Source organism: Amia ocellicauda, chromosome 15, assembly GCF_036373705.1.
Source record: "Amia ocellicauda isolate fAmiCal2 chromosome 15, fAmiCal2.hap1, whole genome shotgun sequence".
NCBI classification, from domain to species: Eukaryota; Metazoa; Chordata; class Actinopteri; order Amiiformes; family Amiidae; genus Amia; species Amia ocellicauda.
In genome coordinates, this window is record NC_089864.1 from 25,405,710 (window position 1) to 25,421,826 (window position 16,117).

The 16,117-nt window shown below is 38.2% G+C and overlaps 1 protein-coding gene across 1 annotated transcript in view; it reads left to right on the forward strand.

Moving 5' to 3' along the window:
* Positions 1 to 2,618: 2,618 nt before the first annotated feature.
* ccnd2a (cyclin D2, a) overlaps positions 2,619 to 16,117 on the forward strand; it is a 30,323-nt gene continuing 16,824 nt past the window's right edge. Inside the window, exons 1-3 of the mRNA XM_066724447.1 lie at positions 2,619 to 3,053; positions 4,512 to 4,727; positions 13,602 to 13,761. Coding sequence (XP_066580544.1) covers positions 2,859 to 3,053; positions 4,512 to 4,727; positions 13,602 to 13,761 — 571 coding nt within the window. The 5' untranslated portion in view covers positions 2,619 to 2,858. The remainder of the gene's footprint in view (positions 3,054 to 4,511; positions 4,728 to 13,601; positions 13,762 to 16,117) is intronic.

The following is a 16,117-nucleotide window of genomic DNA, read 5'->3' on the forward strand; positions in this document are numbered from 1 at the left end:
AATGACTAAAAACCTCTGATGCTTTTTTGGGGTGTTTTACATACATAGTGATCCGTGTTTTAAGTTAATTAGTAACCTACGTCATAATGTCATTTTATGTTTTCATTGTGGGAGAATTAGAAGTCTGGAGAAAGATGTATGCATAGAAAGACGCGTTAAAATGCGAAATTGGAGACTTCTTGCATTAAGCAAGCAGTCCAATCATCAATTTGCAGTAGATTGCTATCCCCGGGGGGGGGGGGGGGGGGGAAGGGGAAAAGTCCGGTTTTAACTTTGATGTCACGCGGTCTACAGAGACTAATGACAAGGGACTATTGACTGATACAAAGAAAGACGCACTTCATTAGTGTAAGGGTAGATTTGCAAGTTAAACAAAGAAAACGAATAAAAATACCTATGACAATGCATTGCACTTATTTTTCTGGTTATTAGTTATTTGAAAGGATAAAAAGTTTGAAGTGAACCATGCAGTTGATGAAGAGTGGTTCCCAATTACATCGTTTTCCTGAAACAAATATATACATCAACTTCATACCAAAGCATATCCAACCACTATAATTATTACTATTGTATTGTGTCATGTTAGGGTTGGCGGGGGGGGGGGGGGGGGGGCAATCATTTAAACACAGCATAAACAAAATGTGCGCTTTTTTAATAGCCTTCTGTGAGAATACATATATGGGTACATAAATGCCTGTCTTTGCTTTTATTTCCGTATTTGGGGTGTATGCAACTTTTGGTTATGATCTGAACGTTTACAAAATAAGACGACACAAGTTTGCATCTCAAAATAAAAGAGAGGAAAATCCCCACATATCAGGTTTCGGAAATAAAAGGGGGGGGGGGTGAACTAGCCTATATCTCACTCTCCCAATAGAAAGTTTGAAAGGGAGAAAAGTGTGTTATTTCGTTATGAATGACGTCGGAATGAAACTTCACTTCCCCCCCCACCTCTCTCTCTCTTTCTTGCGCCCGCCTCGCCCATTAATCCCCTGATTGATTAGCGCAGGTCGGCCCACCCTGCAGCCCGAACAGGAATGCGTGCGGCCACAAGTCTGCCCGGTAACAATCGGCGAGCAGCGCAGCAGAGCTATTGGCTATGCAAATAGCGACCGAGGGAGGAAACAATCTAGAAACCAGAAAAAATCGCGTTTAAAGAGACATTTCCCACTTCTCTCAAAGCCATCAAACAGTTACCCCTTTCACTAAAGTTGGGGGCTACAAACAGGAACACCTGCATTGTAGTTTTATGGCGTATTAGTGCAAAAGTGTTCAGCCTACACTGCTGATAGAGGCAAGGTATAGCTATGCAATACTTCCTGTACAGTTCTCCTTTGAATGCATATATTGTTTGCAATGTGTTACATCTGAGAAGGTCTTGCTTTGTGATATGTGCCTAACCTGGAGCACTGTCTGTCCTTCACTTTTTAAAAGTCCTGTGCAAAATACCCTTTCCACTAATTGTGTATTCACTAGTATTTTACTCAATTAAGGTCATAGTCAAAATGCTACCTATGGTCTAGTGAAATATAAGAAAAGGTATCTTAAAACCAAACTTCAAAAATATATGTATTGAAATATTCTTATCATAAGACAAAAATGGTATTGGTTTAGTCAGCCTAAAACAGTCATCTCTGATATTAACTAATAACTTGCTCTGGTTGACTGACGTTGGTTCATTATGGAGAGCTTTCGTCCAATCAAAGGACGCGTACAAAAAACACGAAGACACTTAAATGCATTTTTAAAGCAGCGACTTTTTGTACAGTGCAGATCATTAATGCAAAGCATTGGTGAATTTGAAACTCACACTGTAAACTGCATAGCAACTGGGTGGAAGTCTTAGCCTAATGGTGCTATCTAACGCATGCCTATGCAACATTTCTAGCCTGCATTTCCTAGAAAGCTATCTGTCAGACCACATGCGATGGTTCTATATAGGCTAAAAGATAGTTTGGTTTTGCTGGGGGTGGGGAGAAAAAAACGACACTGCAGTCAGGAAGACAAAAAAAATGCAGAAAGTAAAACAAAAAAAAAATACGTTTCAGAGCCCTCGCTGTCTTTAAATGAATGCATTTACAAGAAATGCAAATTAATACAAGCTACTGCAATTAACCAATGGACAAAGTTGATCATCCTAAACTCAAACATTGAGCACCTTTTGGTGATCTGCATAATGTTGTCCTTGCAGCTCATAACCTTAATTTCTGTCTTAAGAGGAGTAACAAGACAACTTATGCATCAGTAGCCTGCAGTTTGTACATACATTATACCCACTTCAATTATTCAATTAAAGAAAATGATTCGGTTTTCACACTTTCAGGTTTGTTTGTGGGGGGTAGTGACTCGTGTGTGTGTGTGTGTGTGTGTGTGTGTGTGTTCGGGGTGGGGGGGTTGGGAGGTTGGGGGAGTGTGGTCGTTTACTTACAGGAATTAAAATAATATCCATAAGAAGGTGTCATTTTTTTACCCTATCACGGCCTCTTTGGTTCCTTATTAGCTTGCGAACAATACCAAAAAAAAAACCTAAAAAAGCGAAAGAAAAAACGTTTGATGTAGTATGTTGCGTCTGGCCAAGCAACTCTTCTACAAGAGAACTGCCCTGTGTTGCTTGCGTCACTTGAAGCTCAGGCTTCATATCGAGAGCGCAAAGGAAAGCAGAGAGCGAGCGAGCGAGCGAGAGAGAGAGAGAGAGCGAGAGGGGAAAAAAAAAGTTCCGAAGGGAGGCAGGACACAACTGGATAGCCCTGCAATCCCGATTATATGTTTCTAAAAACAAAATACTTTATTTCCAGTTGTTTTGTATGTTTCTATGATTCCAGATTCGAAAGATTCCATTGATATTCTAAACTAACACCATGGAACTCCTTTGCTACGAGGTGGACACCATCAGGAGAGCCCGTCCAGACCCCAATCTGCTTTTTGATGAGCGGGTTTTGCAAAACCTGTTGACCATCGAAGAAAGGTTTCTACCCCAATGCTCTTATTTCAAATGCGTCCAGAAGGATATTCAGCCATTTATGCGGAGGATGGTGGCAACTTGGATGCTGGAGGTTTGTATTGAAAGCCTCTTCTACCCAGGCTACATATCCTTGTAACCCACACCTCCTTCTAAAGCGTTTAAAGACAACTTTCTTGCTTAGGATCAGACCCCTTCCAAGCTTAGGACGTAGAAGGGTGTCTGCACTTTTATTTCCGACGAAACTTTCCCGAAATTACACAAGTCTGTATTTTTAACAATTTTTTGAAAAGTTTTATTTTCTTCTTCAGAAAGCCGAGGCGTGTTCTGTAAGTAAGCTACAAGTCACGCTTGTGTTCAAACAGTTAGAAAAGCTCATCCGAAAGTTTTATACCACCGAAAATAAAGACAGCTGGCATCGGATAAAAGTGCTCCCCAGTTCCTTTGGAAAGGGATCCGGGGATCAATTTAATTTATTATTTTTCTCGAATAAATATTTCCATGCACACGTATGCAGTTCAATACGTGCCCCCATCCTTAATATACTAGGCTAACGCCATGTTGGTTTTTTGCTAGATTGCAGCTGCTGATGTTTTTTCCGACGCGTTTATTACTGTATAAAACACGATAACAACTTTTAAAATGCACATTTCTGAATAGAACAACATTTGATCTACACTTCCCGTATAAAAATAGTACCGGCAAACGTGATCAATGTGTTGTATAATTTTTCTAAAGTATTTTTATGCATGTGCGGTTTCGGGCCTCTGTACTTTCTGTCTCATCTTCACAAACGCGTCAAATAAGAATTAAGTTCGATATCTGCAAATCGGTTCGATATTTCCCATTGGATTTTGTCAGACAATAAAGTAAACCCCCTAAGGTTTATTTTAGTGTAAAAATGTTTCATTTTTTCACTTCCTGCGATTTTAAATATTTTTCTGAAATATTATTTTGTTTCGACGGTGACGCACTCGACAGAAAACACATGACACTAAGTTATAATTTTAAAGTTTTTATCATATGTACTCTCGGACTAGAGCCATATGAATTGTCGGGAATGATGTGGGAAGAGCTCCTGCACATTTGCGAGTGAAAAGCTGGCTTCTAGATAATTTTTTTATATTTTTAAATATTTTATGAAAATATGACGAAATGAAAAAAGAGTTCCCGAAGTCGGCTGCATGGGTGTTTTTTTGGCTGGGGTGATTGTGACTTGAATTCATTTCTTACTGAATGAACCGAAAGAATGCGAGTCTATTGACAGTCTGTGCCAGAGACCCTTTTCCAATCTTCAAAATTAGCTTATTGGGAACTTATCGATTATGTTGGCCGCAGTTTGGTTCGGCTTCACCCATTGAAACAAAATATCAACGATTTCTAACGAAATATAGAATTCGGGATGGTTACCTTTCGTCACGTTTTCTCTTTTTTGGTAAAGAACACGTCAAGATCATCTGATTTTGCAATCAATAAAACATTTCACAAAGTGCAATCATTGTGTACCATCTGCTTTATTTCATCCCGCTATTCGTTTTCTGTTTTTCTTTAGGTTTGTGAGGAACAGAAGTGCGAAGAAGAAGTTTTTCCTCTGGCTATGAACTATCTGGACAGATTTTTAGCAGTGGTACCTACCAGAAAATGTAATCTACAGTTGCTGGGAGCGGTTTGCATGTTTCTTGCATCAAAATTGAAAGAGACACGTCCATTAACTGCAGAGAAGCTCTGCATCTATACTGACAACTCCATCAAACCACAAGAGTTGCTGGTAAGCAGCAATTTGTTTTTGTAGAAAGTTAAATATGATTTAGATATAATATATGTTATAAACAACCTAGGCATCATTTCAAATCTCACAATACAAAATCAGTTTCGAATGATTATAGTTTCTTGTGAAATATGTGTATATTTGTGTAGATTGCATGCGTTTGTGTTTCGGGATAGAACGGGGATGGGGGTTTGTGGCTCTATGAAGTTGAATTGCAAGTTCACTTTGCTAAAATATGGATGTAACCTCATGTATAGAGTTCTTAGTCAAAATCACAAATGAAGTGTTGGCCTAAAACTAATGCATTCCAACGCGACAAATAGGATTACTAAACATTTTCTCTTCAGAGAGTTATTTATTGCGATCATTGATCACGTGTAAGAATACTTTGCAGAGAAATTATTAAAAACCCAAGTGACCTGGGTTTTGATTGAGGCGGTCTTTACTGCCATCTAGTGTTAAAGGTTTGCAGTGACTTTGGTTTTGTGTTAAAGCCACTGCCTGGATTTCGAGGCATTAGCCTGAAAAATGAAGGACGATTGCTTCTTGGTCGCTTCACTGTTCTTTCAATCAACCAATATAACAAAAAAAGAAACAAAAGACAAAGAAAAAAAGGGGGAAAAAAACAAACGCTTGTTATCGTATTGCAACAGTAACTTGATGAGATGACATTTTGACCAACTAAAATTAAATGTAGGGTAAAATATGTTTAATTGACATTGTCTTAGAATATCTGGGTAGGAAGTTCAAATTATACCTGTCTGACTTTCCTGAATATCCATGCTGTACCTAAATCTGCATACCCCTCCCCCCCATAGGAAGCGAACAAGGGATCAGCAGGTGTTACCTGAATGTTGAAATAATACTAATACCTTCAGCTGACAGACCAGTGTAGCTGAGGAAGGAGATCATATGATTTCAGTGGGTGTCACATTGGTGGCCTCTTACTTTGTGTGCTTGTCAGCTGCACCCATTTCCCCCCAGTCAATGTAGCCTTAACTTGAACCAGGGAAGTGTGATCACAACAGCATTTTCTTGCCAAATATATATATATATATATATATATATATATATATATATATATATAATCTTGGAGATTCCGAAAACACATCTTATAAATATCAAAATGCTACACATTAGTGTAATGGAGGATCAATATTCATTCCTTTCTTGAGGAAAACTGTACATCTGGGTAGAGTTTGTGAGTTGTCTGACCAGTCAACTTGGAGATACTTGCAAATTAAATGCTGAGTTCTCACATCAGATAAATATTTCCTCTTTAAATTATGTAAACATTTTCAGTAAACAGCCTCTCCCACCCATGTAGTAATATATACCGAATATGATTCACCAACTGTCAATGCTGAATTATGGTATATATGTTTTTTTTTTCTTTTATAAATAAATCTTTGGCAGTCTTACAGACAACAGTTTATTGAACAATCCGATACTCAGTTTTTTAAATTCTTGGTAGAAAACACCTTTTGTGGTAAAACACAGTGCAGGTGGTTGATGCAAGTTTGATATATTATATACTACACCCCCATGGTGGAATTCTTCAATTTTTCTTGCTATTCTGGTGTAGCCTGATAGACAATGTTGCTTTCTTGAATATAGTGCCCACTATATTGTTGATATTCTAGTTCTTAACACAGCTTTTGTGTTGGAATTGAATGCTTTTTGTAATCTTTTACTACTGCGCATAATGTCATCTCATTTCGGTTTGGTCTTTTGACTAGAGAGAACCCAGTTTTCCATGAGTACCTTAGCTGACAAATCTTGAAGGCAATGGGGAGCAAGATAATTCATTCCTTTATCTTCTGCTGATATAGGAATATAACAATAGTCCTATTATTTGCTGATCACATAATGCTATCTGCACCCAGTTCATAAGAATTACAATTAAGAGTTCACAAACAATTGTCGTATTCAAAAGTACATCATAATTAAGATAATGAGACCTGAACTGATATGCATCTAGCTGAAGAGGTCAGCAATGATGTGCATGTGGGTCATTAAATAACACCTGATGAAAACCAGAACAAAATCAGATAAACAGAAGCCCCCAAATGAGTCTAAGTAGTTGGAAGATTACGTTTGATTGTAAAGGGTAACCTGCTTTTGTGCCTTAAAAGGAAATCCTTCAGCCATGGAGGCTGCATCTATTAATGTATGGGTGTGAAACCTGGACCCTGAATGCAAAATGAAACAAAAACTTCACATAAGCCAGAGGCACATATGAAGATGTATGCCTAGAATAACAAGGAGAGACAGAAAGAGAAACAAATGGGCCAGATCACAAACTAGGGTATGTGACGTCATTCCAACAGCCAAGAGACAAAAATGGAAACAGGCCGGATGCATAGCAAGAAGAATAGATCACAGTGGCACTAAAGAAGTACTGGACAAGAAAATGACCAAGAAGACTTCCTGATGAAGGCAAGATAAAATCAAGAAGTTTCCAGGAGTCGGTTGGCTAAGGGTGGCTGGAGACCATGGTGGTTAAAGATGATAATATATACATGAGAGGGCTGTCATCAAATTGTATATTAAAGTGTCCAGTGTTGGGGAGAACCATTTTGTAAAATAGTCATCCATATGTATCGACTTCACTCCGTGCGAGTCACTTAACAAATCCAAAAAGATCCACGTGAAATTTCACGGCAGATGTTTTCTTTTTTCAATATTTTTCAATCCACCAAGAAAGACTGAAAAATGTAACAGTGGTTGTTTTGACATTTGGAGTGTGATTTTCTTATTGTCCTGACAAACCAAGCTGCTTTCTGGTTGTAAATGAGTAAGGAATCTTCTCTCCGGCTGGACTGCTGTGTACCATATCCAAGCTAGGGAATGGGAGACCTAATTTTGTATTAAGGTTAGTCACACAGGGTATTCTAATTAAAACCAAAGTGAATTTAGGTAATTATATGGAAATGTTCACTGCATCTTTTGTTGTCACAGGTTTTACATAGAGGTGGTTATATAGACTAACTTTACAGTAAAACAAGGGAACTCAGTATGTGCCTTGGCACTAGTCTGTCATGTCACGTTCTTTGAGGTACTTATCATATATAAAAGTATTTTAGTTATTGATTCACACTTTTAATTTTGTAAGATTTAACACTTGTTATTCATTTAAACTTTTTCGTTTGTAAAATGTCCATAATAAGCTTTTTATTTAACTGGTTCTGTACAAATATGTTTCAATTCAGGTATTTGGCAGCCATTAAACATAGATTCATGGAATTGAATTAAGGTTAGAAGAGAGAAACTTTAAATTTGTCCTGCAAATCTATTGATCTCTAGGTGTGCAGATTTCTTTAAAGGTCACACTACCCTTGCAATACAACTTGAGTGGATTCAAACAATTTTATTAATGCCTCTTAGCGAGGCTCGAGATCGCTACCATTTTAATAATGAACACGAGCCTTAGTTTTTAAAAAGTAAAACTAAAAGTAAAACTACCTTCAAATCAGTTAGTATTGTGCTCTAAAATGTGTGCTTAAAACCAAATTTAACAGGGAAATAATTTTATCACAATTTATTGAGGACAAATTCATTATGAGGCACATAAATCTTACTGAGAAGGGGCAACTGTAATTAAACCATTGCCTGATTGTAAAATATGGTAGTGGCAATGTGATAATTTGGGTGAATGTTACTGGCTATATAGTGAGAAAATAATGTGCATTATTGAAGGAACAATTTTTATCAGTGTCATCAGGAAGGCATTGTATCGGTAAATGTTGTTCAACATGACAATGATCCTTAACACACAGCCACAAGCAACCTAATTCACTTAGGCTGTATAGAATATTATTCTGAAATTGGTGCGGTGTCTTTCCTAGTTTCCTGACCTCAGTCCCATTGAAATGTTTTCCATAAGGGGACAAAGAGTTAATCTAAAAAATATTTTCTGGAAGATAATTTGGAATAAATGGAAAAAATATATACAATTAATTAGTGATTGGAAGCCTGGAGAATGTGCAGCTGTGATTGCTAATAAAATATACCATTTTGATGTGAGAAGTTTGCAGAAATTAACAAAAAATATTATATCTGTATATCATCACCATCAGTTTATATCAGTCCACTGTGGGATGAAGGCCTACTCAAGATGTTTCCACTTGCTTTGATCTACAACTTCTCTTTTCCATGTCACGCCTGCAAAGTTTATTATTGTGTCTTCCACATTTTATATTTCATTTTTGCATTAATTGACCAGGTTTCACAGCCATAAGTGAGGACCGTTAGTATACACTGATGAAAGACTTCTCTTCAGGCAAATTGATGGATTTTGTTTCAACAGTGAACTGTTTCTTCCACATGCACTCCGTGCACACAGATTGTTGTCCAAGGTAGACATCACTTTTAACTTGTTTCAGTATCCATTGATCTACTTCAGTTTTCTTACATTTAACAAAGCTGTTAAACATGACTTTGGTTTTACTCAGGTTCATTATAAGTCCAGTTTGATTGCTTGCATGTGAGAGTTCTTGAATTTGAAGTCACAGGTCTCCAGGTGTTTTTAGAAAATATGACGATGTCATGGGCAAATTTTAAGTTGTTCTAATAAGCACAATTTAACTTGATTCTTTTTTCTTCCCAGTCCAAAGTCTCAAACACTTCTTTGGAGAGATTGTGTCTCCTTGACATGCTCCTTTGCGGATCTTGATCTTGTCAGTGTCTTGGAGTCAGATTTTTCATGTAGCATTATAGTAGATATATTGAATAGGAGTTATATAGGTTTCCTCAATGTTTTGATTTCTTAGAGCCCTGATGACTGAGTTTGTATATATTGAATCAAATGCTTTCTTGTAGTCAGCAAAGCCCAGTCATAGAGAAAGGTCATATTTTTTGCATCTTGTACCACTTGTATATGATCCACTTTCTTATATCCACTTCTGAATTATTCCTGAAGGGGCTAATTGACTGATTGGCCAATCATACATGAGACAGTAATATATTGCACTCTTTGGCCAATCAGTCAATTATGTCACAGCCAAGAGTCTGTTCTTGTGGCAGTGTGGAACTCACCTTCTCACTATATATATATATATATATATATATATATATATATATATATATATATATATATATAGAGAGAGAGAGAGAGAGAGAGAGACACCCTGTGCATGGATATTTCTCATGAAGTTTGAAACATGAAGTACATTTCAGGAACCTCCTCTCTGAGCAGATAAGTTAGCAGTGCAGCTCTCCCCAGACACCTTCTTGCAAGACTTTTGATTCCTACACTTGGTGAAATAGCTGCAGAATGTAGCACGCTCTCAGTTGCATTAAGCGCGTTCATAAACACTCCCTGAGTCACGGCAGAGCATTTCAGAACGTAGGGTTAATATAAGTTTGAATGTGCTGCTCAAAGGTGGCTGGAATGTCATAGCTTGCAGACCAGTTGTACGGGGGATTTCCCCAGCTGCAGAGGGGTTTTGTCACCATGTTCTGTATGTCTCTAAATGACTCTACTAGTGGCAGCTAGAACAGGAAGCTGACAATCATCCAAATTAGTCATATCTTCCTATTTTTTTAATTAATTTTTGGCAGAGAGGTGGTAGCACTTTCTTGTCAACCCCACCACAATGATTAAGAGCTTTCTACACCCCTATGAGACAGTTTAAATGACAGGCCTAGTCATCAGCCTTGTACAGCAGCCTGCTGGAGTGTTCATCAGGCATCTTCATTGTGGCTCTGGCCTCCACACACTTTCTGCCCTTGAAAGAACAAGCACTGCAAAGCAAATTCAAACATGGGGCGACCCAGACAGAGGTGTCACAAGGGAGGGACACGAGCTACAGTCATGTCCGCTTAATCTGGCTAAAAACTAACAGTGATGTCTTTACTGGAGAGCTCTGGTGGATATTTTATGTTCACCATCCCTCTCTTGACTAGTAGTTCACTGTTAATAATGAAATACTTAAAATTTTCTTTCACTTTTGGTTAATATGTAGGAGTTCTGTGTCAAATCTAACTTGCTCTTGGATCACAGAAACCTAGTGTGTGTATTTATATTATATGTATATAGAAAGAGAGATGAATCACTATAGATGTTTTTAGTGCAAAGGCAGATTAAGATAGTAAGCATTTGTCACCAACTGTTAATGCTTTTAGGCCGCCCATATTGAGATGCTCTTTCTTAGCCAAGTGGTTACATTTCACTGGCATCACCAAATATAGCAATTTCCTTTGATTATTGTGCACCATTTTTGAAGGCACAGAGGTATAGACAGGATGGGGATCTATCTAGTACTCAGTTTTTTCTAAAGCAGTCTTCCTGTCTTGAATGTTGCCAGTAAGGCACTTCAATCTTTGTTAGTTGTGAGGTTTAGTCTTACTTTGTGACAGTGCGTAGGCGGTGTCAATCCTACCTGCAACTGTGAATGTGCTTGTCTTTTAGGACATGAAAATTACAACTACTATTTGGTCTGTTCTATTTTAGTGTGCCTTTCTGGGAGACATGATTGGGTATTGAATGAGTGAAATGATCTGTAAAGGTGGACACTTTATTTATTAATTAATTTATATTATTTATTTATTTATTTGCTTGCTTGTTTGTTTATTTATGTATTTTTAGTTCCCTCAAGGCATATGTCTACCAGAGTACTTCTGAAACATGTTTTAGTCAGCTGCTTGGAATGAAACCCCTTGCTTTAAAGACTCTGTGAAGTTAATGGTTGCCACATTATGCAGTCTCATGACTAAGTGGATGTGGTGTGTACGTGGTGAAACCAGTATCTGTGTCACACATCCCCGTCACAAGCATTCTTCCAGAATTGCAGACAAACTGAAGGTTGACTTATTCTTCCTGCAGCCAAATCAGGACACAATCTGTGTGCAACTTTTCTTATTCAGACAGTCTAATGAGATATAGCCATTCTCAAGGGCTGCAGAATGAGTTCACAATCTTCACATGTATTAAACATAAAAAATATCCAGTTCTCAGCAAGGGAAGTCTCGCTGTATTGTAGGAATTTAAAGTCCAGCGTGTGTGAAGTGATTTAGCTATTCTAACTATTCTGTTTTAATATCATGGTAATGGTATAGATGTTGTTTCAAATAGCTCTAGTTAATGAATCTGTACAATGACAGTTCGATTGACCGATGGACAGAGTAATAGAAGATAAGAGTCACCCCACTGTTGAGACACATAGTGGAGCTCTTTATGTGTAGCAGTATTGTTTGTCAAAGGTCTTTTTGTAGTGTCTTATGCATTGATGTTGCACAAGTTTTCAAACTGTGATTTTCAAAAACCTATCAGTTTCTCCTTTACAAAAAGAATCCGCTTTACAGTACTTGGTCTTTTGTAGGTCACGTTTTCCAAATGTTTATGCACAATATGCTGGTTTATCCTCTTAAATCCCCAAAGAAGATTACAATACACAATGTTCAATTTTATTTCAAAGCATTTCCAGATCAAATGAGCCGAAGTGACATTTTAGGGAACATTCTGAAACTGTTTTGCTAATTAAAATAGAGAAGAAAAAAAAATTATAACCTCAAACAAAGAAATGTGACTTATTTGGAAATACTTGTGTAAACGAGTGGTTGGGCTTGACTGTTTGAGGACACTCAATGTAATTTATTAAGTAACAGCAACACAAGTGTTTTCCGGAGCTTCCTTCTGTATCAGGCACAGGAATATAACAGTGATGTAACTGCCCTTAGATAAGAAAGAAGCTGGATTTGTAATTTGTGGGTCCCTCAGTGATTTGTCCACATTTCCCAACCACTTGGTTTGACTTAGGGTTGGTAGGGTTAACTTATTGGGAAAAGTATCAGTATACAGTAATTGGATATACAGTATCCAAAAATTATGATTTAATGCAACTTTACGTGTTGCTGTATGTATATCAAGATCCACTCTACTATATCGATTCTGTCATGTAAGTCAAACTCTGGCATGTATGCTCTTTCAGTGTTTCAGGATGTGTTGTCATAACTTCCTGGATAGCAGAAAAACTACACCATGGTCAGATTTGTCTTCCCCGTAGCAACTCAAGTCATTATCAAGTCAACCAAGTGTTAGCATTTCACTGTGTTACACCTTGATAGTAATTATACTTTCCCTAGACAACATGAACCATGCACATTCATGTAGACCTATCAATTTAAAATTAAATACCTTTGCTTACTTGTCAAGATCCCCAAATGATTCAAATTATTTGAAACTAGGAATAGGTTAGCAAGCTTATAATAGACAGGATCCTGGGTTGGGTTTATAGAAAGTTGAATAAGAGGTTCTAACACCTGAAAACTGCAGTTCAATTGTAGACACTCTCAATTCCATGCAATATATGGAAAATGGGTGCAAATTGGTTAATATTCTGCATTAATCCAGAACTTTCCCTGTGGCAGGAGATGCCAGTTGCAGTCATGTGTACTGGGGGTAGTGTTACTGTGGAATCTGGCCAAGATTAACTTGGTTACACAACAAATACCCCGTAAAGGACTTAATCATCTGGTGCTCACTTATTTTTATATTGATATAATGCTGATCATGTGTACGTTATCAGTTATATTAGATGGAAGACAAATACGTGATTGTGCAAGTGGTAAAAAGGGAAGATGTTTAAGCATGTTTAAGCAGAAAAAGACTTCTAGTGTTCATTTGATGTGCCCTCACATAGTGATCTCTCATCCCAAGAGCTTACATTTTTTAAAGAAAAAAGCTGCAGTGCCCAGGAGTTGAGTCATTGTGCCTCTGATATTTACAACCCTCTCCTGACATAAGCACTGCTGAGCCAGTCGATAAATGGTGGCTTCTGCAATCTGGCTTTACAGTAATTGGAGTTTTACTGTGACGCACCGCACGCATACATCTCAATGGTCTCTTCCTTTGTCTCCTGCTCATCGCCTTAGGAGTGGGAGCTGGTGGTCCTTGGGAAGTTGAAGTGGAACCTGGCAGCAGTGACTCCCCACGACTTCATCGAACACATTGTGAAAAAGCTGCCCTTGCCCAGTGAAAAGCTGCCTTTAATCCGCAAACACACGCAAACCTTCATCGCCCTTTGTGCCACAGGTAAGGGGGAAGTTAGCTGTGTGTCTGGCCCTGCAGTGATGTTTGCGTTGCCTGTCGCATGTTGCTAGGGAAGTTTTCACGAGTTGGTTCACTTTTTACCACTACCCCCTTTCAGATATATCTGTACGAAGCAAAAATAAAGAAGGGTTAAAAACAAAAACAGGTGGACAAAGAAAACTGTGTTTGGTTAGTTCTTTCAATAGCAGTCGTTTAATTCTGAGGTATTTACCCACATTGCCAGACATTGTGGCAGTATGGGTATTTGAGCATGGTGAAATATATAGACTAATCTAACATTTTGTTTCACACCGTCAAGCATATACTTTGCAGGTGTCTCGTTTTGTCACTGCAAAAATGGCTGGCAGGAAAAGCTGTCTGAGCTCATTACAGCTACTCTGAGGGGGATGTTAAAATGCTAGTATCATTTGTACAGTGTTGGTCTACTTTTGTAAATGAAATGTTAATGAAACAGGAATAAAATGATGAACACAACACATTTCCAAAACACAGGCCTGTCTTTCCTTGCCCTTTACTGTTTGTGAGGCATATCTCGGATGGAATTTAATACAGTGACACTTCAAAGGGTTGTGGTGTGCACTTGAGCGCGGTTAGGGCATTTTTAGGGGATCAATGGCTGAACTTCTAGTACTTGGGAAGAGGGTATTTTCTCCTTTCACAAGGTGGATCGCTTCTGGAAGATCAAACAGAGTCGTGGGAGGGGGAAGGCTTAAATATGATCTAATGTGTTTGGGAAGGAGAAAAAAAGAGGTGGATATTGTTCTTACAAAACAGAATGCGGACCATGTCATGTTTTCATATCTGTCTCTTCTCACGCCTCCCAGCAGCTCTAGGGCGCGTTGACTTTCCCATGTTCTGTTTCAATTGTGAAGCCCGCTGTACTGGCCTCCTCTTGAGCAAAGGATAATGAAACCCAGGCATGCAATGGGCATAGGCAAGTTTTCTCTCCCCTTCAAGGCTCTTTTCTGTAGCAGGGTGTCTGGTCTGGCCAGGTACATTACCCACTTGTGAGACAAACAGCAAAAGCAGGACTTTAGACTAATTGCTGAATGTCATTTTTGGCTAAGCGTGTTATGTAGTGTAACATTGTTAAAATTAGTGTAGGAGGCAAATTTTACATTCATTATTATCGTTCTTATTAGAATTAGAAAGAAGTGCATCTTTTTCCAGCATGCACTCTTGAAGATTAGTTTAGGTTTTTCATGCCAATATATATCTGAAGGGTTCCTTGTTTTTTTTTAATTGTGATAGCTGGAGAGAAGGAAGTTTTTCATGGGAGATGGCTTAGATCTCTCTCTCTCTTTTTTCCAAACAAATGCAATAAATGCCTGGACCAATGATCAAGGCTGGTTTCGGTGGAATTTGCATTAAAATGGTGTTTCATCTTGGGGTTTTGAAATTATTTCATTTAAAATAATCGAAACATTTTCAGCAAAGAATATCCAGCTGTTAAAGTTCTTTGTGTGGCTCTGGTTACCATTAATGTGTGGATTTCATGGCTTCCTAAACACTAAGATACAGATCAGGGGGAGAGAAAAAAAAATGATTGTGATTGAGTTTGAATATAGTACACTACTTAAGAATTCTGGGACACAATGGCAGGGTTTTTCTGCACAGAACACAGGGCATACAAAGCCAGGCAGACGGCTTTTTTCTTTTTAAAGGCCTGCATCTGTCCCTTGCTCTCACAAATGTGCCCTAAGGTCATGTCTTGGTTTAACTTAATATCTCTTAATTGCTGATGCTGAACTGATAGAGAAGAATCTTAGTGTGTGGAAACCGAGTGCGTGAATCGCTCAGAAATTTTCATTGTTATGGCTTGGCAGTCTAGCCAATGTACTTGGTGGGTGTTTTTTCTTGTTGTTGTTGTTGTTGTTGTTATTTGTCCTTGTAGGCGGTGGAAGCTGATTCATTATTAATTAATAACCTTAGGAGTCTTTCAACACTATGCAAATTGTCTTGGACTTGGTTATAAAACAGAAGAAAGGAGACAAAGGCCGGCCCTGCTTTTTATATGCAGAGGCATGTAAGGGTCAAAGTAGGGGGAGCACTTCATAGGAACCATCATCCTTTCTCTGGCCGGCAGAGGATAATAGAGAGGAAACAAGCTCATTAAGAAAGATTATACTGAGCACTTACAGAGAGACACCAGCGTTCCTTGTTTTCCTTGTGCAACTTCGAGGGAGAGAAACAGGGGTGATATCTGTGTGCAGACCCACAGAGTAATGTGTGTGGTTACTGTACCCAAACAGAGGCTGATTCAGGAACTGACAAAACCTACCCTGAATAACGACTAGGATCAGAGCACACATAACAAACTACAAGTGTTGTTTTTTTA